The sequence below is a fragment of the Pseudorasbora parva genome, chromosome 22 (assembly GCF_024679245.1).
Source record: "Pseudorasbora parva isolate DD20220531a chromosome 22, ASM2467924v1, whole genome shotgun sequence".
Lineage (NCBI taxonomy): Eukaryota > Metazoa > Chordata > Actinopteri > Cypriniformes > Gobionidae > Pseudorasbora > Pseudorasbora parva.
Window position 1 is genome coordinate 12,838,688 of NC_090193.1, and position 20,772 is coordinate 12,859,459.

Below are 20,772 nucleotides of genomic sequence, written 5' to 3' on the forward strand. Positions count from 1 at the left end.
CCGCTTCCCTCCCAACCTCGGAAAGGACCGCCGGACACGCAGAGACACGCAGAGACACGCAGAGACACATACGCACACAAGCGAGAAGCCAAAACGAAACCAAAAAGAATGCAAGTATTCTATTTCTTACTGCTGTAAAGAGGGTGTGTTATTCTCCCGTTGGGATAAATTAACTCCGTGAAGGTCGTATTTGGTTGAACTGAAGGAAAGCTGTTTCTTACCCTCCCCCACTCTCTTTGTCTCTCTCTCTCACTCTCTTTGTCTCTCTCTCTCTCTCTTTTATCTCTCTCTAACTTCAGTCTATTCATTATTCTCTTTTATGTATTCTTTCGTTAATATCTATACTTCTACTCTCTTGTTGCATATTTAGTATGTACTTTCTGTGTGAATTGTAGTGTTATTTTTAGTCTGTGTTTATTAAACCTCCGAAAGACATTTAATGAGTTGAATCTGTTATTCTGCCACATACACAAAGTCAATGAAACTTGCGATCTAAACGTTACCTAACTGCTTATGCTACTATGTTAGTAAAGTAAACTGTATGACCATTTGAAATATTGAACTTATCCTGATCAGTAAAGTTAATGTTTCTTATGCGCTCGTAAAGCAGTAATCCCTTTATTGAGAATTGATTTGAAAAGTCTATAACTAATTTGCAGGACAAACTTAGTAGGATAATTTCAGGCAATTTCATAAAGGGTTACTTGTATTTAATTAAACAATTTTCCCTATCGGAAAATTTTAATACGTAATGAACAACTGGCAAATTATATTCATAAATTCATGAATATTGAATATTAAATCCCTTTTGAGTTAATTATTCCCCGAGACATTAAACTCATGAGTCGTTGTTGTTACATGTATTTGGTGGAGAATGCGGGCAAGTTTCAAACGTTTGTGTATGTGTGAATAATATTCATATTCTATTCATTGTGTATTTTTGAGGTATTAATAACCTGCACGCGCGTTTTTGTTTCGTTTTGTTTTGGTGTTGGTGTTGTTTTGTGAATTGAACGGTACGCGCAAGGCGAACCCAAGCATAAACAGATGCTGAGAAATGTTGAAGTAGCCGGATTATATTAATAAAAATATGAACGGTACGAAAATCCGCGTGATCTCCGAAACCCCCTGCAGCCGTAGGCGCAATAGGTTTTATCCGCGTGATTTCCAAACAAATGTATTGTAGGAAACCCATACATTTGACTCGAGCAATATATTATGTGTTCCATCAAAATAATGAGATTTTGATGATGTCTGTAGACACGTACGTTGCGTTATCCCGCTTGATCTGAACTACAAAAAGTTTCTATCTGTGCGGAATATTGGGACAGGACGAGACTCTCCTGTACAATATAAGGGGCCTCAGAATAATTATTATATCGTTAAGATAAACGATAACTCCTGGTTTAAGTCTGGCTTAGCTAACCAAAGACTTGAGACCTAAAACATTTGAATCAGAGATGCTGAAAACCGTCAGCCATATTGATAAATGTCTATTGGAGTCCATGTAAAATGCGTGAATAGGCAGACGGAAAATCCCTGCATTCACCCGTCTTGTTACGCGTGCATCTAGAGCACCAGTCATTTGTAAATGATTTGCAAGAGCCAGTAAAGCGAAGAACGCCAGGGCGACCCAGAAATTGCAACGCCGCTTGCAAACCGCCAGAGGGCGACTCAAGAATTGCAACGCCGCTTGCAAAACGCGAAGGCGACTCAGAAATTGCAACGCCGCTTGCAAACCGCCAGAGGGCGACTCAAGAATTGCAACGCCGCTTGCAGCACGCCGGAGGGCGACTCTAGAACCAGACAAAGCCATCTGGTGAGCATTTCCGCCTAACTAACTGTAGTCTAGGGCGGGCGCAATAGCGCCATCGTGTGGATAAATTCGGATAGTTTCACTCTCCGTTATGTGATTCTGCCTTAACAAAATAAGTTTGAGCCTATAAATTGTTTATTGCTTACTGTTGTACACAGTTTCATTTATACAATTTTTCTAGCAACAACCAAATCTCCTTTCTCGCTGATTAAACACCCTTATTCGAATTTGAAGTTTAAAAAAGAAACATAACTTCCTCTAACTCAAAGTGAAATTAGGTTTAAGTCACAGACAGTCCAATTGGAAGGAAGGACGCCACCGTGTGGCTATACCCTGTTAAGGCAGCGCAACACTAAATCCCTACGCCCTTCCTGATTAATTCTTTTATTTGGATAACTCCCATTTAGAGATTAATCCTTATAGGGTAGGATTTTTGATTGGCTTTCTTTTATTTGATTTTCCTTACAGGCTTATTTAAATTTCATTTAAACTTGCTTTGAATTTAATTTGAATTAAGTTGAGCTTCTAATTTTTTTATTTTATTTTATTTTATTTATAATTTTATTTTAATTTTTAATTTTTAATTTTAATTAATTTTTTTAATTAAAAATTATTATTATTATTTTATTTTTATTTATTTTTTTTATTTTTATTTATTTATTTTTTTCTCTCTGCAAAAGTTTTCTTTTCCCCTCCCATTGGGAATAAAGCTCAGTCTGGTAATTACAAACGGTATCAAAAGTGCCTTTTGTTTTATCATTACTTGACAGAAACTTTTGCCTTTTTCTAAATTGCTCTTGATATTTAATCTTCCACTTAAGCGACCTCAATTCACCCCGGATGAGCTAAATGGGACAACCCATAGTACAAGCCGAATTTTAGTATATCTTGAGCATTAAGCCTATTAATTTTCCCTAACACTCCCGGCGCGCACGCTGACATTCCTTTCATTACAGACCAATTCATCTTGTGTTTGTTTCCACTGTGCTCTTTCCTATCCTCACTGTTAGACTATCACGATTGTGTTTCTTTCAGTTCACCAAGAGACCCCCAAGGAGAATTAGATAGTCCCGGGACGACCGAGCAGCAGTTCACCAAGTGACCCCCAGGGCTACCGCCCACCTAATTGTCTGAATTGTCTAATTATCTAACTGTCTTCATCAGTTAGCCAAAATTCCCAGCTATCCGTACGATAGCTCGTTAGCTTAGAACAAGCTTGCATTGGCTCTCTCTCTGTGTGTGTGTGTGTGCTGTGTTTCTTTCGTCCGCAGTAATGTTCCGTGCACCCAGTTCCGCCGTCCCGTGGGATCGCCTAACGACATGGCTGGAAGCGCTAACGGCCACCAGTCAAGGAAGTCTGGGGCAGCCGAGCGAGGAGCAACTGGACACCGAGCTAGACCAGCTGATGACACACGACCCCACGCACAGCTACTCCAACAAGGAAGTGGCCAAGATCCTCGGAAGCCTCGCCCACGTCCTCATCGCACAGGCACGTCTAAGCGAAGGGAGCTACGACAACCTGGAACAGGAGGCAGCAACGCTAAAGCTTCAAGCCAAGGAGGCCCGGAGAGACCAAGCCCTCACCCAGCTTCGTCTAGATCAGCTTCTAGACACAGAGAAAGACGACGAAACAGACAAAGAACTAAGAAAAGAAATAGAAAGACTTCAAAAGACCCTGGAGGAGCTCCGTCGTGACACCGACCGACGAATACAGTCAGAGAAAGACGCCAGGAAAAACCTCGACGAAAAGCTTCGGCATGGCGAATCCCTCCTGGAAAGAGCCCATGATGAACTTAAAGACAGAGACATTAAAGCTAAAGTCTATGCAAAACATTTGCAGTCGGCACAAGCCGAGATCGACGAGCTCGTCCAGCAAAGACACGAGCTCAAAAATGAACTTGACATGGTGCAAAGAGAACTGAGACAATCATATATAGTGCAACGTTACCGGAAGGGGGAAACACACAACACACAGTTTCCCCTGACCAGTTACTCCGCACATTTTAGCCACGACGCAAGAGCTACGAAGGGGAATGACAGCCCCCTGTTTAAAAGAGCACCCGCCAGTCTCCACGAATCCCCGTCAGCAGCAGAGGAAAGGATGCCCTTCCAGGAAGTCAAGGTCAACAGCCACGAAGCTTCAAAGAACCTTGACAAGCTGGCCAGAAATATTCCTACCTTCAGCCCAGACCCGGCAGGAGGACACGACGTCCACGCATACTTAAAAGACATAGACTTTTACTTGCAAACTGTCGCTCACGCGAACAACTGGGACAGACTGTACCTGCTCAGGGCAACGTCTAATCGTGACGTACGGTGCTTTCTGGATCGACAACCAGAAGCCATCAAAGCGGACTACTGGCATCTACGACAAGCTCTAATTCGTGAGTACTCCGATCCCGAGTCAGACCAGGGGTTCATCACTGCCATGGACCTCAAGCAAGCTCGACGTGAGACCTCACAGAACTTTTATAACAGACTGCGACGTGCCTACTTCGGGGCACGTAACGACCCAGGCATGGAGGAGGACATCAACTTCAAAACTCTTTTCCTCCAAAACCTGCACCCTACCATCAGTTACCACCTGGGGGTGCTGGCGTGCCCGCGCAGCATGGGCACGCAACAGTTAAGAGACTTGGCTCACAAAGCTTACGTCAAACAGAAAACCATTTCTGAAAAGACTGTAAAACAGCCCACCATCTGCCCTGTCTCTGAGCACCGCCCAAAGCTAACCCTAGAGGGTGCCAAACAGAACCACAGTTACCGACCCGTCAACAGAGAGTCCAAACCACTCCAAGCCAGCAAAGGGCAGCGTGGTCATAATGGCGACCGTCCACGGTACCAGAGCGATCGCTCTGAAGGATCCTGGGACCCGCCTCGCCCAAAAAGCCAGCGAAGAGGCCACTCTCGACGGGACAATGGTAGGCCCAGACCTGAACCCACGTCTGGCAAAGAAAGTGTAGCTGCTTCTGAAGTTACAGAGCTCATAAAGATCCTGAAAGAGCTCCTCCGACAGAAACCTCACAAGGAAGACAAGAAGGACGGACCAGGTACAGCACGACTAGACATGATACCTGAAATCAACCTTCCCGCCCTTCCTGCAACTGAATCATCCACCCTGAACACTGTTCCCCAGTCACGGACTAGTGTACTAACTGTTGCACCCCCACACGTCAGCAGCACACACTCACTACAGCTGACAGCAACAGCCTCTAATCAAGACAGCATCATGGGACAGCCCAGCGTACCAGAAAGCGCTGTTTTGATTGTTTGCACGCATAATGAGACACTTGACACATATCCAGACGGCTTATCAAGCAACACACAGGTCCCCACACCAAGACTCCTGGGAAACCTAATCGAGAAGGGGATGGCTCGAAAACTCTATCTGACTATCACTATGGAAAGGGAATTTAAGCTCGAAGCCCTAGTTGACACTGGCTCCGACCTCACGCTTATATCCGCCCAACTGTTTGAAAGACTCAGATTTGAAGCACAGAGGAAAAATCGCACACTTACCCTTCACACTTGTAAGCTAAATGTGCAGTCGTATAGCCAAAACGACATCCAGCTCAAGCACGTAGCTTCCATCCACCTGACAATTGGACCTATGAGGCTGATACACCCAGTCTATATCTCCCCTATGAACACTTATCCGTTTCTCATCGGAAAAGACCTGCTGGACCGCTTCGAACCCGTACTGGACTTCAAACAGCTGAAAGTCTGGGCTCAGGTGCGTGACCCTCTGCCCCTTCAGACACACACACCGTCTGAGCAAGACTGTCAAGTCACAGAGGTCACGGGAACTCCCACAGAGCCAAACTGCCAGGTCACAAAGGCCACGGGACCCCCTGCGGCACACTGTGACAACACAGCCTCAGCCCCAAAGCCAAGTTCAAGTTCGCTACTTTGCACATTTCAGCTATCCAAAGACTCTGATGCCTTCTGCCCCCAGGTCATGAATGACCTACAGCTGAATGACATTGTCACAACGAACAGTATCCCTGCACTGTGGGCAGACAACTCAACAAAAAGTCTACCACTGTGCAATACAATCAGTAAAAACACACCACACGGCGACATGTGGGCACCCCCGCACCCCACACCCAGCCCCATTGTTGCAGTGCTAACTAACAGCAAGCGATCGACACCGGCTACAATGCCGGCCTTGCAGCTGCTATCGCTAACTCCGCAAATTTCCAACAACGATATTGCGGATATGCAAACCTCTGACACTGCAATAAAGACAATTCTTGACCACCTCTCAGACCCCTCCAACCGCCCTATCACTGACTCTGAGCTCATTGATGACTCTAGCCACAAGCATCTACATAACTCCAGACACATGATGCGTATTATGGACAACATTCTCTGGTGTGCACCCGATGGCAACACAGCGCCACAGCTTGTAGTGCCACGGTCGCAAAGGGGGGTGATGCTAATGTACGCCCACAACACACCATGTGCTGGACACCACGGCACCAGAGCCACGTATGACACACTGAAACAGGTGGCATATGGGCCTGGGATGCATCAAGATGCGGCAGAGTATGTTAGAGAATGGCTAGTTCGCTGCCGGTTCCAACCAGCAAACCCGAACCACAGAGCCCCACTGCAACACAGAGGGACCACGTTCCCATGGTCAAACCTACAAATCGACCGGGTAGAACCCCTGCCCAGGTCCACAAAAGGCAAAAAGTACTTTCTCACAGTGGTGTGCCAGTTTACCAAGTGGGTGGAGTGTCAACCAGCACCCAACGACACCGCCCAGACCACGGCATACCACCTGATGAATCACATCTTTTTCCTGTCAAGATTGCCACTGAGAATCAACTCAGACAGAGGCATCCACTTCACTACTGAGGCCATGCAACAGATCTGGAAATGCCTAAGAAACGCGGCCGTGATCATGCTCCTGTGCCTCCAGACAATCAGAGGCCAGCCACCACCAGACATCATCACACCGGGTCCAACCTCGGGCATCGCACTGAGAGAGCAACCTGGACTGCTGATCACCAACTGCAAATGAATCCTCAAAAGAAAGACGTACTCTCCTGAACTTCACATCAGCAGCGCAAGCTCCTCCAGCCCTGCACACAAACGCAAAGGGGGGGAGGAGCCCAAGCCCTCTGCCTAACCTTACACCAGCTTCAAGAACCTTCTCCTCCAACACCAGTTAGTCACCTTGTAGGCAATACTGCCAAGCCCCACACTATGTCATGCATGTGATTTGAGAAAGAAGGCCTTAAACGAACACAAGGCCGCCTCTGAAGGGATTCTCAAAACCCCAATGACTTTGAACTTTGAAACAGAGAAACCAAAGTGGATCACCAGAAGGCACCCAGCCTGGCCACAATGCGAGGCACCCTCTGAAAAGTTCCTAGTCAGTATAGGACATAAAAGTGTCAAGATGCAGTCCATCTTCCTAGGCAGGAGACCTAAAGGACTGACTGGCCATTGCGAGGAACATGGTTCCACCCAGGGCTGCAGAAAGCCCACAGCACACCTGCACCACACAAACGGACTTCTGGATGACAGGTGACGCACCGTCAGGGCACCTGCTGCCTCGACACCTGCTGCACAAGCACAGAGACCTGAACTGGCTACTGTCTGCCTTATCTGCCGTGGAACGACCATCACTTCAGGAGACACAAACAACTGGAGCCTAACATGGCTATGGTGTGTCTGATCTTCCTGAATCTTTGATATCGCTCGTTGTTGTCCATAGGAGGGACAACAACTAGCGAAAGGGGGGATTATGTAGCGACTCAGGCGAATCAAACACACAATCGCCAGTTACATTTAACAAATATGTTTTGAAAGTGTGCTCACTAGCAGACCTTCCCCCAACACAGCAGAGGGAGATTCTTAAGTCACCCTGGAAACCATCTGATAAGGTGTTTTTATGGCCCCGAAAGGAATTTGGCCACATGAAGTTTCAGACACAAAGACACAGAGCTTTTGCCTCAAATTATAGACAAACCATCTATAAATGAACATGCACCCCAGGACATTATATGTAAACACATAACTGTCTTGTAAAATGTTTATTCTGTATGGTATTTTGCATCTTTTTATCTTTGTCTTAACAAATTACTAGTTCAGATAACCTCATATATGTCATGTCTCCTATCAAATTAATGCTCACTTCACGACTTACACTTCCATGTATATCACTTATTCAGAAAATGCAGTGTGTGTTTGTTGCATTAATTATAGTATGAAGACTCAGAGACCCACTGAGTCGAACTTTCAAACAAAGGGCAATAAAGTCTGCTGAGGAATTTCCCGCCGGGAAATCCCAACACTCTCATTGGTTAAGTCTAACCCTGGAGGGTGGGACTATTTCCAGACCTTAAAAGACCAGTGAAGACAGCCTCTTCCCTCTTCTTGTTCTCTTACTCCGCTCTGTTCACTTCTCCTCTCTCTCCTGTGGGAGCCAACACCCACGGGGGGGGGGGGGGGGGGCTGGCACTCAAGCCAGGCCACCAATGCAGGCCCTCCAAGCAGGCCTCATCTCTTCCAAAAATCTTCTCTTCTACAATCCGATCTTCAAGAACACGAAGCATCGCTAAAGCAAACAGCCGCTTCCCTCCCAACCTCGGAAAGGACCGCCGGACACGCAGAGACACATACGCACACAAGCGAGAAGCCAAAACGAAACCAAAAAGAATGCAAGTATTCTATTTCTTACTGCTGTAAAGAGGGTGTGTTATTCTCCCGTTGGGATAAATTAACTCCGTGAAGGTCGTATTTGGTTGAACTGAAGGAAAGCTGTTTCTTACCCTCCCCCACTCTCTTTGTCTCTCTCTCTCACTCTCTTTGTCTCTCTCTCTCTCTTTTATCTCTCTCTAACTTCAGTCTATTCATTATTCTCTTTTATGTATTCTTTCGTTAATATCTATACTTCTACTCTCTTGTTGCATATTTAGTATGTACTTTCTGTGTGAATTGTAGTGTTATTTTTAGTCTGTGTTTATTAAACCTCCGAAAGACATTTAATGAGTTGAATCTGTTATTCTGCCACATACACAAAGTCAATGAAACTTGCGATCTAAACGTTACCTAACTGCTTATGCTACTATGTTAGTAAAGTAAACTGTATGACCATTTGAAATATTGAACTTATCCTGATCAGTAAAGTTAATGTTTCTTATGCGCTCGTAAAGCAGTAATCCCTTTATTGAGAATTGATTTGAAAAGTCTATAACTAATTTGCAGGACAAACTTAGTAGGATAATTTCAGGCAATTTCATAAAGGGTTACTTGTATTTAATTAAACAATTTTCCCTATCGGAAAATTTTAATACGTAATGAACAACTGGCAAATTATATTCATAAATTCATGAATATTGAATATTAAATCCCTTTTGAGTTAATTATTCCCCGAGACATTAAACTCATGAGTCGTTGTTGTTACACACTCAAGTCACTAATATTAACTACTAAGGAATGAGTGTTAACTAATCAATATGTAATAGCATTTTTTAATTGTGTTAAGTATCAATTAGTTAATCAGTAACTATTCAATTCAGTTATGCCTCCTTAAGAACTACTATTAAGTAACTACTAATTCAGCTTCACGAGGAATAACTATTAAGTAACTACTAATTCAGCTTCACAAGGAATAACTATTAAGTAACTACTAATTAACAGTGATGCACAGTATCAGATCGAGGCCCTTTCTTCTTCTTTAGTACTAATGTTGTTAGATAAATGTACTACTGTTATGTGTACTATATGTAAATATTCATTTACATTCACTCGCAAATGTGCCGATTAATGTTTCTGTCCGTGTGTGTCCCCACGCTATAATGTTGCAGTTCTTGCAGCATTAAATCAGAGAAAACAATTCTAGTGAAAGAGTACACAGAGATTCATGAGTGCACTTGCAGAGTGCACAAAATGTGAGCGCACACGCAATTTCTGTGAGTCCAGTTTTGTGCGAGAGAATGGATTGAGATTCCGCTTGTAAGCAGAGATTCGTTGCTTGTAAACTTGATGTGCTCTCGCGGTACAATATTAATACTACATTAATGAGGATGTTGATGATTTATGTAAGTATTGTCTGCAACCAGAAGTTCAGGACGGAACCCCATCCCCAATCTAAGTGCCTTGCCAACATGGCTCAGGCATTTAATGTTTATGTGATACCAAATGATTTCTGTATTTAAGGCAATGACTGAGGGGAAAATGAGAATACAGGGAACCTATGAGTCATTAAAAAAGAATTACCAAATAGTTCTCAAGTAGTTACTTAGAACCTGGAACAGTATTCTAAAGTGAAAACAAACCCATTCATAATTATTGAAGAATTACCAAATAGTTCTCAAGGAGTTACTTAGAACCTGGAACAGTATTCTAAAGTGAAAACAAACCCATTCATAATTACTGAAGAATTACCAAATAGTTCTCAAGGAGTTACTTAGAACCAGGAACAGTATTCTAAAGTGAAAACAAACCCATTCATAATTATTGAAGAATTACCAAATAGTTCTCAAGGAGTTACTGAATTGTGAAAGTGAAAGTTTTATCCTCAATTATGGTAGTAATTTATATAAGTTAATAAGCAGCTTCTACTGACACAAAACATATTTTTTGTCTATTTGGATAAATAGTGAAAGGTACAACATGAACGTATTGGCAACATTTAAACAAAGGTGTTTTTACCTCAAAATACATAAAATATATTTTATATCATATACAAATTTACAATTTTCCTTTTACCATTTTATAGATACATGTTACTTCCCTAAACACAAACATAGCAATTTAACAGAGACTAAAAATAACAATACAACTTAATGGGTTAATGGGCAATCTAGCATTACAATTATATTTTGAGCCCCTAATCTCACTCAAACAAAAAAAATATATAAAGAAAAACATAACTAGCAAAAGTGTAATCACAATCATTTCTTTATTGTGAAAATGTCAAAAGCAGTACCAATAGTAGTCTGAGTGACGATGTGTTGCAGTCGCAGTCCTCTCTGGTGATATAGTTTTGAATGAGGTAATGTTACAGAGAATTTAAGTTATTTAATTTAAACTTAATCCCACTATTTGAAGGCGCGCGCGTTTCTCATTCACCACAGACTAAAACTAAAACACGGCTTGTCGCAATCTGTGACGAAGCAGGCGAGAGCCAATGAGCGTTTGATATCACTGCCGTAAAACGCAATGTTTGAATTCCTAACCAGCGCGGGTTTTGTTTACGGTCGCTGGCTGTTGAAGAGAAAGATGGAGCGCGGGATTTGTTTACGGTCGCTATTGAAGAGAAAGATGGAGAACGCTGGATAAAGAAGTTCCTCGTATGGATTCTAAAGATGTGGATTACACCGAACGAATTAAATTAGTGTCTTTTGTGAATTTATGTTGCGTTTTGGTGTACTTTCTAGTCATTGTGTCCCATGGCAAGCAACATAAGTATTACTTGATAAATAATGGTTAAATGATTACAGAAATCTTATTCATTTTAGGGTTTTAAGGTGTAGTTTGTTTAATGTAAATCCTTTGAACTGAGTGTGCAGCAGAATGTTTATTGCTTTTAATGTTTTACGTATTAGATTCACGTAGAACCACACATAAAAATACAAATAACTGCTAAACAATAAGAACTTATCTTTAGAATAGAGGGTCAAATTTCCTTTATTAGTACTGTATTAATGGTAGTTTGGCTTAATTAGTGGCTTATTCTGGTTAGTAAACTTAAATATCATTCAATAAGTGTTATAATTAATGAGGATAAAACTTTCACTTTAGAATAGAGGGTCAAATTTCCTTTAGTTCTGTATTAATGGTAGTTAGGCTTAATTATTTAACTATTAACTATTTGGTAATTCTTCAATAATTATGAATGGGTTTGTTTTCACTTTAGAATACTGTTCCAGGTTCTAAGTAACTACTTGAGAACTATTTGGTAATTCTTCAATAATTATGAATGGGTTTGTTTTCACTTTAGAATACTGTTCCTGGTTCTAAGTAACTCCTTGAGAACTATTTGGTAATTCTTCAGTAATTATGAATGGGTTTGTTTTCACTTTAGAATACTGTTCCAGGTTCTAAGTAACTCCTTGAGAACTATTTGGTAATTCTTCAATAATTATGAATGGGTTTGTTTTCACTTTAGAAGACTGTTCCAGGTTCTAAGTAACTACTTGAGAACTATTTGGTAATTCTTTTTTAATGACTCATAGGTTCCCTGTATTCTCATTTTCCCCTCAGTCATTGCCTTAAATACAGAAATCATTTGGTATCACATAAACATTAAATGCCTGAGCCATGTTGGCAAGGCACTTAGATTGGGGATGGGGTTCCGTCCTGAACTTCTGGTTGCAGACAATACTTACATAAATCATCAACATCCTCATTAATGTAGTATTAATATTGTACCGCGAGAGCACATCAAGTTTACAAGCAACGAATCTCTGCTTACAAGCGGAATCTCAATCCATTCTCTCGCACAAAACTGGACTCACAGAAATTGCGTGTGCGCTCACATTTTGTGCACTCTGCAAGTGCACTCATGAATCTCTGTGTACTCTTTCACTAGAATTGTTTTCTCTGATTTAATGCTGCAAGAACTGCAACATTATAGCGTGGCGACACACACGGACAGAAACATTATTCGGCACATTTGCGAGTGAATGTAAATGAATATTTACATATAGTACACATAACAGTAGTACATTTATCTAACAACATTAGTACTAAAGAAGAAGAAAGGGCCTCGATCTGATACTGTGCATCACTGTTAATTAGTAGTTACTTAATAGTTATTCCTTGTGAAGCTGAATTAGTAGTTACTTAATAGTAGTTCTTAAGGAGGCATAACTGAATTGAATAGTTACTGATTAACTAATTGATACTTAACACAATTAAAAAATGCTATTACATATTGATTAGTTAACACTCATTCCTTAGTAGTTAATATTAGTGACTTGAGTGTTAATGAAGAATTATTCATTAGTACTGCAGTAACTCTTTATTAGTTATGCATTAAGTAGGAAACAGTATTCTAAAGTGTTACCGTTTTTACACACATGTTCGGGGTAAACCAGTTCTGTATTATTGTCTTCTTTGCTGCTGTAAACCCAGCAAACAACATTCTCTTTTGTAATAAAGTTAAACAGGAGTCAGAATCATCATTGAGAAGACATAGACCTGGATTAGATCTGTAATCAATTTGTAGCAAAGAGGACAAAACTAAATTTACTTGAGTCCATAGATTGGCAATGATTGGACACTCCCAAAACATGTGAAGAAAAGTACCTAATCCTACAGTTTTACAGATATGGCAGTTATAGGTTGATTGCATTTTCATTTTAAACCTTTTGTAAGGAGTTATGTATGCTCTATGAATGACTTTAAAATGAATAAAACGGTGAGACAAATTTTTAGAAGTTAAGATTAGATTAGACCACACCCTCTCCCAGTCGACAGATAAGTTCAGATCGGATAATTCCCGATTCCAGATAAACTTAATAGAAAGAGGCTTTGCAATATGATCATTAATTTTACTGTATATTAATGAGACAGATGGCCGACCAGAGTGTGAAGCGATCCAATCCCACATAGGATGAGGAGAAATAGGGGATACCCAAGGGACTCCATACGCCTTGAGAGCCGAGCGTAATTGAAAAAAGACAAAATATGAGGATGCTGGTAAACAGAATTTAGTTCTTAGTTCCTTTAAGTGAGCAGAGTCCCTTGTCCGCATACAAGTCACCGCATGTGTTTATGCCCAGTGAAGACCAAGAAGGCTGGACAAATGGTCGACTTCCGCACAGAAAATTTAAATTGTGGCATAACGGTGTATCTCTACAAAATTTAACGGGCCCTCCCATCAGACGTTCAACCCTTTTCCAGATCCTTAGAGAGTTGGCCACAACTGGGCCAAACTTATGTTTATCATTTTTCTTTCCTGTGCCGCAAATGGAATATCTTGGAGTCTATGTGGTTTAACCTTGTCCGCTTCAGTTACTCTCCATGACACCTTAGATTGAGGGTCAACCCAATTATGAAGGGCCTTGATTTGAAACGACCAGTAATATAATTCAAAATTTGGCATAGCCAGTCCTCCTGACAGTATAGGTTGCTGCAAAGTGGCAAGTTTTATTCTGGGCCGTTTAGCATTCCAGATAAACTGGGAAAGTATGGAATTGAGCTCCTTAAAGTAACCTGGAGGGGGGGAAAGCGGCAGCATAGAAAAAAGAAAATTGAGCCGAAGTAGCAAATTCATTTTGACTGTAGATATTCTGCCTTGAAGAGATACTTTAAGATTATTCCATCGTTGAGTATCACTCTTAATTTTGGCTAAAATGTTATTTAAATTGTCTCTGGCAATCTTATGGATGTTTTTATATATAGTAATACCTAAATAGGTGAAAGAATGTTTAATAGGAACGAATGAGGGGATAGAAGAGTTAACCTTGATATTGTTTATTGGCATTAAAGCAGATTTGGTCCAGTTTATCTTGTACCCCGATAAACTACTAAAGCGATCAAATTCCTTGATTATACCGGTTACTGACCTGTCAAAGTTATCTAGATATAAGATAATGTCATCGGCATACAACAAAATAATATGTTCATGATCATGGATCTTAATTGGTGCTATCTCAGATTTCCTAATGGCTTGTGCTAGAGGTTCAAGGGATAAACAAAATAATAAGGGGGAAAATGGACATCCCTGTCTCGTTCCACGCTGTAGAGGGAATGGAGGGGAGATAATGTTACCAGTTAAAACTGATGCCACAGGTGACTGATAAAGTGTCTTAACCATAGAGATGTAACGTTCACCAAATCCAAAACATTCCAGGACTGCCCACATATAGTTCCACTCTAGCCTGTCAAAGGCTTTTTCTGCGTCAAGTGAAAAAAACGCACATGGACTTGGATGGGTGTCTGCAAAATCAAGTATATGAAAGAGTCGACGCATATTATCAGATGCAAGACGCCCCTTAATAAAACCGGTTTGGTCCCCTTTGACTAAATGATGAATAACTCTCTCCATGCGAGAGGCAAGAATTTTGGCATAAACTTTTAGGTCACATGGAATAAGTGATATCGGTCTGTAATTGGAGCAATCTAACGGATCTTTCCCCTTTTTAAGAAGTATATTAAAGATGTTTTTTGATCTTTATGAAATGTGCCGTGCTCAATTGCAAAGTTGAATGAGTCAAGCATAAGAGTCCCTACCAAATCCCATATTTCTAGATACAATTCAGGAGGGAGGCCATCTAGGCCTGGTGATTTGCCCTTCTGAAGACTTTTTAGTGATTCATGGAGCTCCTCCAAATTTAACGGGGCCTCCAGAGAGTCTTTATCAATCTGTGGGATCCGGGGCAGTTCTAACTTACCTAGGTACTCTTTGCAAATTGATTCCTCATAGTCGATTTCAGTTTTATATAGATTTGTGTAAAAACCTTTAAAAATGCCATTGATTATCAAAGGATTTGTGGTGACCTGATCATTTAAGGGTTTTATTGCGCTGATATATGCCTTTGATTCACATTCCTTCAAACTGAGGGCCAATAAGTGGCTAGGTCTCTCTGATTCAAGATAATATTTTTGCCTGGTCCTATGTAAAATAAACACTGCCTTTGATTGTGAGAGCAGCTCATATTCTTCTTTTAAAGTGGATAATCGCGTGGCTTGGTGCTCCGTAAAATTTTGTTTTTGTAAATTTAGTAAAAGTTGGATCTTATTTTCTAACTGAGTAAGCTGGCGAACATTTGTTTTAGCAAGAAATATCAAATATCAAATCGGTTGGCAGATTTCAGTAATTTAAATCCACCAATCAGAGATTTTCTCCAAAAAGAACACCAGTGATGCGCGGGTTGCTATTCTCATTTAAAGGTGCCCTAGAATGATTTGAAACAATATGTTAAATTGTTCTCTGATATCTACATAGAGGGTATTTGGCTTATTTAAGGGCAAAAATTGTCTAGATACAGTTTTACAGGTCCATTTACAACCCTATAAATTGTCCCTAGGATGTAATGCTCTGTTTTTGCCTTATTTGGAAGGATCAAGAATATTAATGTTGAGCTCTGCTCTGATTGGCTTATTTCAGCAACTCACATCTCAGAGCAGTTCAGTGAAGCGGCTCGTGAGTTCTGACACAACACAGAGCTGCTAAATGAAACTTTAAGCAAAACATCTCAAACGTAGATTGATAAAATACAGCTTACTTGTTTATTGGTGTTTTCAGTTTATCCGCGGGCACAAAAAGAGCTTGCGTTTGTGCGGTTGCCAGATTTCAGTAATTATATCCCCAAAACAAAGCTTTTCTGTGAAAAGAACTCGTATATTATCCAGTGTTTTACCTAAACATGTCCAATCTGGCAACAATATGCACGCGAGCTCTCTTTCACGCACGGGTGATCTGAAAACACCAATAAACAAGTAAGCTGCATTTTATCAATCTCCATTGACTATCGTTTTAACTTATATGGTGGAAAAGGTGACGTTTGCCAGAAGAATCGTGTGAACGATCTGTAAGCAAAGTATCTACGGTTGTATTTTGTAATAAAAAATAATATTAACCTTTGTCATAAGACACATTATTTAGTTTTGTATGGTACTTGAAGTATCCTATTGTTAATGTACTAGCATCTTGCATCATCTAGACAATGCGGTCTTTCTAAGAAACTTTCAATTTAATCAGAAATTGTTTACAGCTAGTCAATAAGTGGATAAATTACTTACTGCTTGCAGGAATATAGTTTCCCCTTTCTTCAGTTTAAGACGCTGAGTGAAGCTTTCTTGAAATGGGCCGAACAAATGAATATCCGATTATAATAAACCTCAACCATGTGTCATGAGAGCCGTTTTTGCTATCTTCGAATGTCTTGTTTACCATCAGTAGATTCGGCTTGTTTGGACACATGCAAATGTTGGGGGCGTGCATATAAATGATCCCCAACGCTTACGTCATGGTTGGGTTTATGTTGAGAAGCACTTTTTTCCTGTTGAGTTTTTGATTTACGAGATTTACATAAGAAATAGTTGGCAATGGTGTTTGAGACTCACAGTATGTGATGTCCATGTACTGAACTCTTATTATTTCACTATGGCAAGGTTAATTAAATTTTTCATTCTAGGGCACTTCATATTACGGTTAACAATACTATTGCCAATAAGGAAATAAAAGCCCTATTCGCACAGGATTAGTATTATCTGGGGACCTCTGGTGATTTGTAATAATTGCAGAGAATGTCTGCGATCTTAATCCTGTGCGAATCAGCCATGTCTGTAATTTGGAAAGTAAAAATTCCCCCGCAAATTACCTACCATATTTCGTGGAACACAAAGGTACTATGATAATAGTAGTCACATGCGAATCGGCATCTCTGTGATTTAGCCAGGATTAGAAAGATTGTATATAATCTTTTCTATAATAAATCTTTCACAAAGAATGGAGGCTGCTTTTATAATGTGCACAGTTATGAATTCCCATGTGACCGCACGGATTACTTTAACCAAATTGCTTGAATGGTGTGTTTAATATTAATATCAATACTTTTCTTAATGAAAAATATAACAGCGGAACAGTACAATTACAAGCTCGCTTAAATGGCTGCTTTTACATTTAGCTTTGAAACTGAATCTTCCGCCGTATATTGTCAGCTTCTCACTCATGATAAATGAAATCTGACTCCTGCCGCTGATCTGTGCTCAGTTCAGTTTTTAATTGTAGCGTCTGTTCTATAACTGAATAAAATAATTTGTATTACTTTAAAACAATCAAAACGAGTACATAAGCTATATCTATAATGGAAAAAAAACATCTTGACATCATAGCCGAGAGATAAGTCAGTAAATTCGAGTGAAATCACATGATTTGCTTATCCTGTGTGAATGTGCCAAGCAAAATTTAGACGTGGAGGAGTAATTTCTAAATTACAGAGGTCCCTAGATAATACTAATTCCATGCGAATAGGGCTAAAGTAGCTGACTATGCCACCTGGATAGATAACTGAGAACCAGGACTCAATTGAACTAATTTGATTAGTCCAATTAAGGGCTGCTCATCAATCATTGACACTCAAGAGGTAGATCAACTTTACAGAAAAATCTTTATTACCAATAAAATAAATAATTAAAAATAGACTTTAAAATAGAGAGACAAGAAAAGTTCATTGAGATTTGCAGTCCGTAATGCAGTCCAGTTATGATGTCCCTCTGGTCACAAATGTCTGTCTTGGATTGGTCCCACAGCAACACAGGTCTCCAACGTTTATGATTGATAATTCACTGGCAAAAGATAAAGAAAAACAACTACCAGTATCTCAAGTTCAATGCAAAATTAACCACAAACCTACTGCTACTCTCACTCATGCACACCAAATGACATACAACATGTAATACACCCCGAACTCAATATCACAGCACTACAAAAGAATAACAAGCAAAAGTGATCATTGACTATTGGTATACTGGCAATTAGTTTGATTGTATAGAATGATCTCAAAACTCTTTAACCATCAAATCCGTCTTCAATATATGAGATACTGGGGATGTACTCAAAATTAGTTACTATAGTGAGTGACTATAGTGAGTTGATTGTGTCATTCTGGTCAGGTGTGCTTTGTTAATGACCTTTTTTGCACTGTGTATAAGTTCCCCTTGTGTCAGTTCAGTTTTGTCAATACATACAATAGATGTTACCCTTGTGTTTGGTTTGCCTAAGTATTATATTAGAGCCTTGTAAACCTTCATCGTCGTCTCTGCCTTTGTCTACCACGAGTTGTGACAGCTATATAACTACCTTCACTTTGTCATGCGTTGTTTGTCGTGAGGTGTTATGCTGTGTATGGAGGGAAATGAAAGGGCGATAAACCTTTCAGAATTGGATGGTCGGATGAATTTTTAGCATGTCAGAAATTAGTAAGTCATTAGAAATTATACACTGTGCGATTTCATCGAGGACAATTTCATGTATGAATTGGATATGCTAAATCCTTGTGAATTGCTAGTGGAATCATTTGACCAGAGATAATTATCTCTCTATAGTAGGCTACACCATATGCTCTATCAGCACAACCTGGCACGATCAAGCATATTCACACGTACAGTGTGAGCAGTCAAATTGTGCTCGATGTTCGGACCCCACAGAGTTGATCTTAACATCGCGTGCGATCTACTCATATAGTGAGTAGGCAACCTTGCTGAAATCGCACAGTGTATGCCCACCTTACACTACCAAAAGCGCCACAAATGAGTGAAGAGTTGCAACAAGCAGAGCCAATGATAATCAGATGCGGGTAATCTACTAACAACATAGGTGTAGCATAGCAAATTAGAAAATAACATGGCTTGGCAAACAGTATGTTCCAATAACATTGTCTTCTGGCATTCCAAATAAATAAATGCAGGTGGAGAAAATTCTCTCCCCTCTACCAAGCGCCCTCTGTTACCTGCAGTGCCTCCTCCTCCTACCTGCAGCTATCACAACCATGTCAAGCGCAAAGTGGGTTAAGACATGTTTCTTTGGGGGTGGTAAATAATGGCGGAAATACCAGTAAATTTACTAGCGTATAAATGCTCTACAATTAATACATTTTGCGTCTGAAAGGGAAACTGCTACAAATGCATATGCAATAAGGTCAGCCATAAAATTACCATCCACATCTTTTCATCTCTAATTTCTAACTGGATGTCTTTAGTAATTCCTTACAGTTGTTAACACCAAGAGTGTTGCGCTAGTGCAGGCCTGTAATTATTGTATTTCATTTAACTGTATGCTTTTTTTTTGTCAAATCAGGTGTTACACTTGATTCAGGAGAGAAGGAACATCTGCAAGCAGATCCATCTGCCAGCACAGAGTGGTAGCAGTCAGGTTCTTCATGCTATGAGACGTGGGTAAGAATCGTTTATAGGTCTGTCAGCTTAACTTATTATACAATTCAGACAATAGCAGGGCTGCTCAATTATGGCAAAAGTCATAATCACGTTTATTTTGATCAGTATTGTAATTACATTTATTTAACACAATTATGAGTGGGTAAAATGAGCAAACTTTATATGAGTAATTTATTTAACAATAGGGACAATAAAGTTTCTATTTTATACACATTTTGTGAAATAGTACAATTCTCTATATCACTGCAGACTAAATAGGCTAACTAATTTAAGTAGAAAAAAGTTCTCAAAAAGTTATTGAAGTAAACAGTCATACAATACATATATACAATATATATATATATATATATATATATATATATATATATATATATATATATATATATATATATATATATATATATATATATATATATATATATATATATATATATATATAAAGTTTGTCACCTATAGCTGGTGAGCAAAAAAGTTAATGTCAAGCCCTGTATATATATATATATATATATATATATATATATATATATATATATATATATATATATATATATATATATATATATATATATATATATATACATACATACATATACATATTTATACATACATACATACATACAGGGCTTGACATTAACTTTTTTGCTCACCAGCCACCGTGGCTAGTGGTTTTCCAAAGTTACTAGCCACTCAGCATTTTCACTGGCCACAACTTTGCGGTTTGGAAATTACATTTTATATGATTAAAGTTGACTTTGGCCTGCTTAAATTACTTAAAGGGGGGTTGAAATGCTGTTTCATGCATACTGATCTTTTTACACTGTTAAAGACATGGAATCCCATACTAAACATGGACAAAGTTTCAAAAGTTAAGGTGGACGTTTGATGGGAGTATTTCTTTGTCAAAAATACTACTTCCGGTTAGTCATAAGTTTCGGCAAGTTTTTTGTGATCATGCATCCCCTTTGACGTTAATGGGGGCGGAATTTCCTTGTATGGGCCTTACGGACAATTCTACCGGAAGAGCGTGAGAGAGAGAGAGGCAGAGAGCGAAAGCAACAGGCTATGCCCATCAAAGCGCTGGCTCGTAG

At 39.8% G+C, this 20,772-nt stretch overlaps 1 protein-coding gene across 4 annotated transcripts in view; it reads left to right on the forward strand.

Moving 5' to 3' along the window:
* Positions 1 to 20,772, forward strand: part of cdk5rap1 (CDK5 regulatory subunit associated protein 1) — a 128,574-nt gene that overhangs the window by 42,793 nt on the left and 65,009 nt on the right. For all 4 annotated transcript variants that reach the window (XR_010900538.1, XM_067430986.1, XM_067430985.1 and 1 more), the window contains exon 8: positions 19,587 to 19,684. Coding sequence is in view for 3 of the 4 variants with exons in the window: in XM_067430986.1 (XP_067287087.1) it covers positions 19,587 to 19,684 (98 nt within the window). In the remaining variant the exon portion in view is untranslated. The remainder of the gene's footprint in view (positions 1 to 19,586; positions 19,685 to 20,772) is intronic.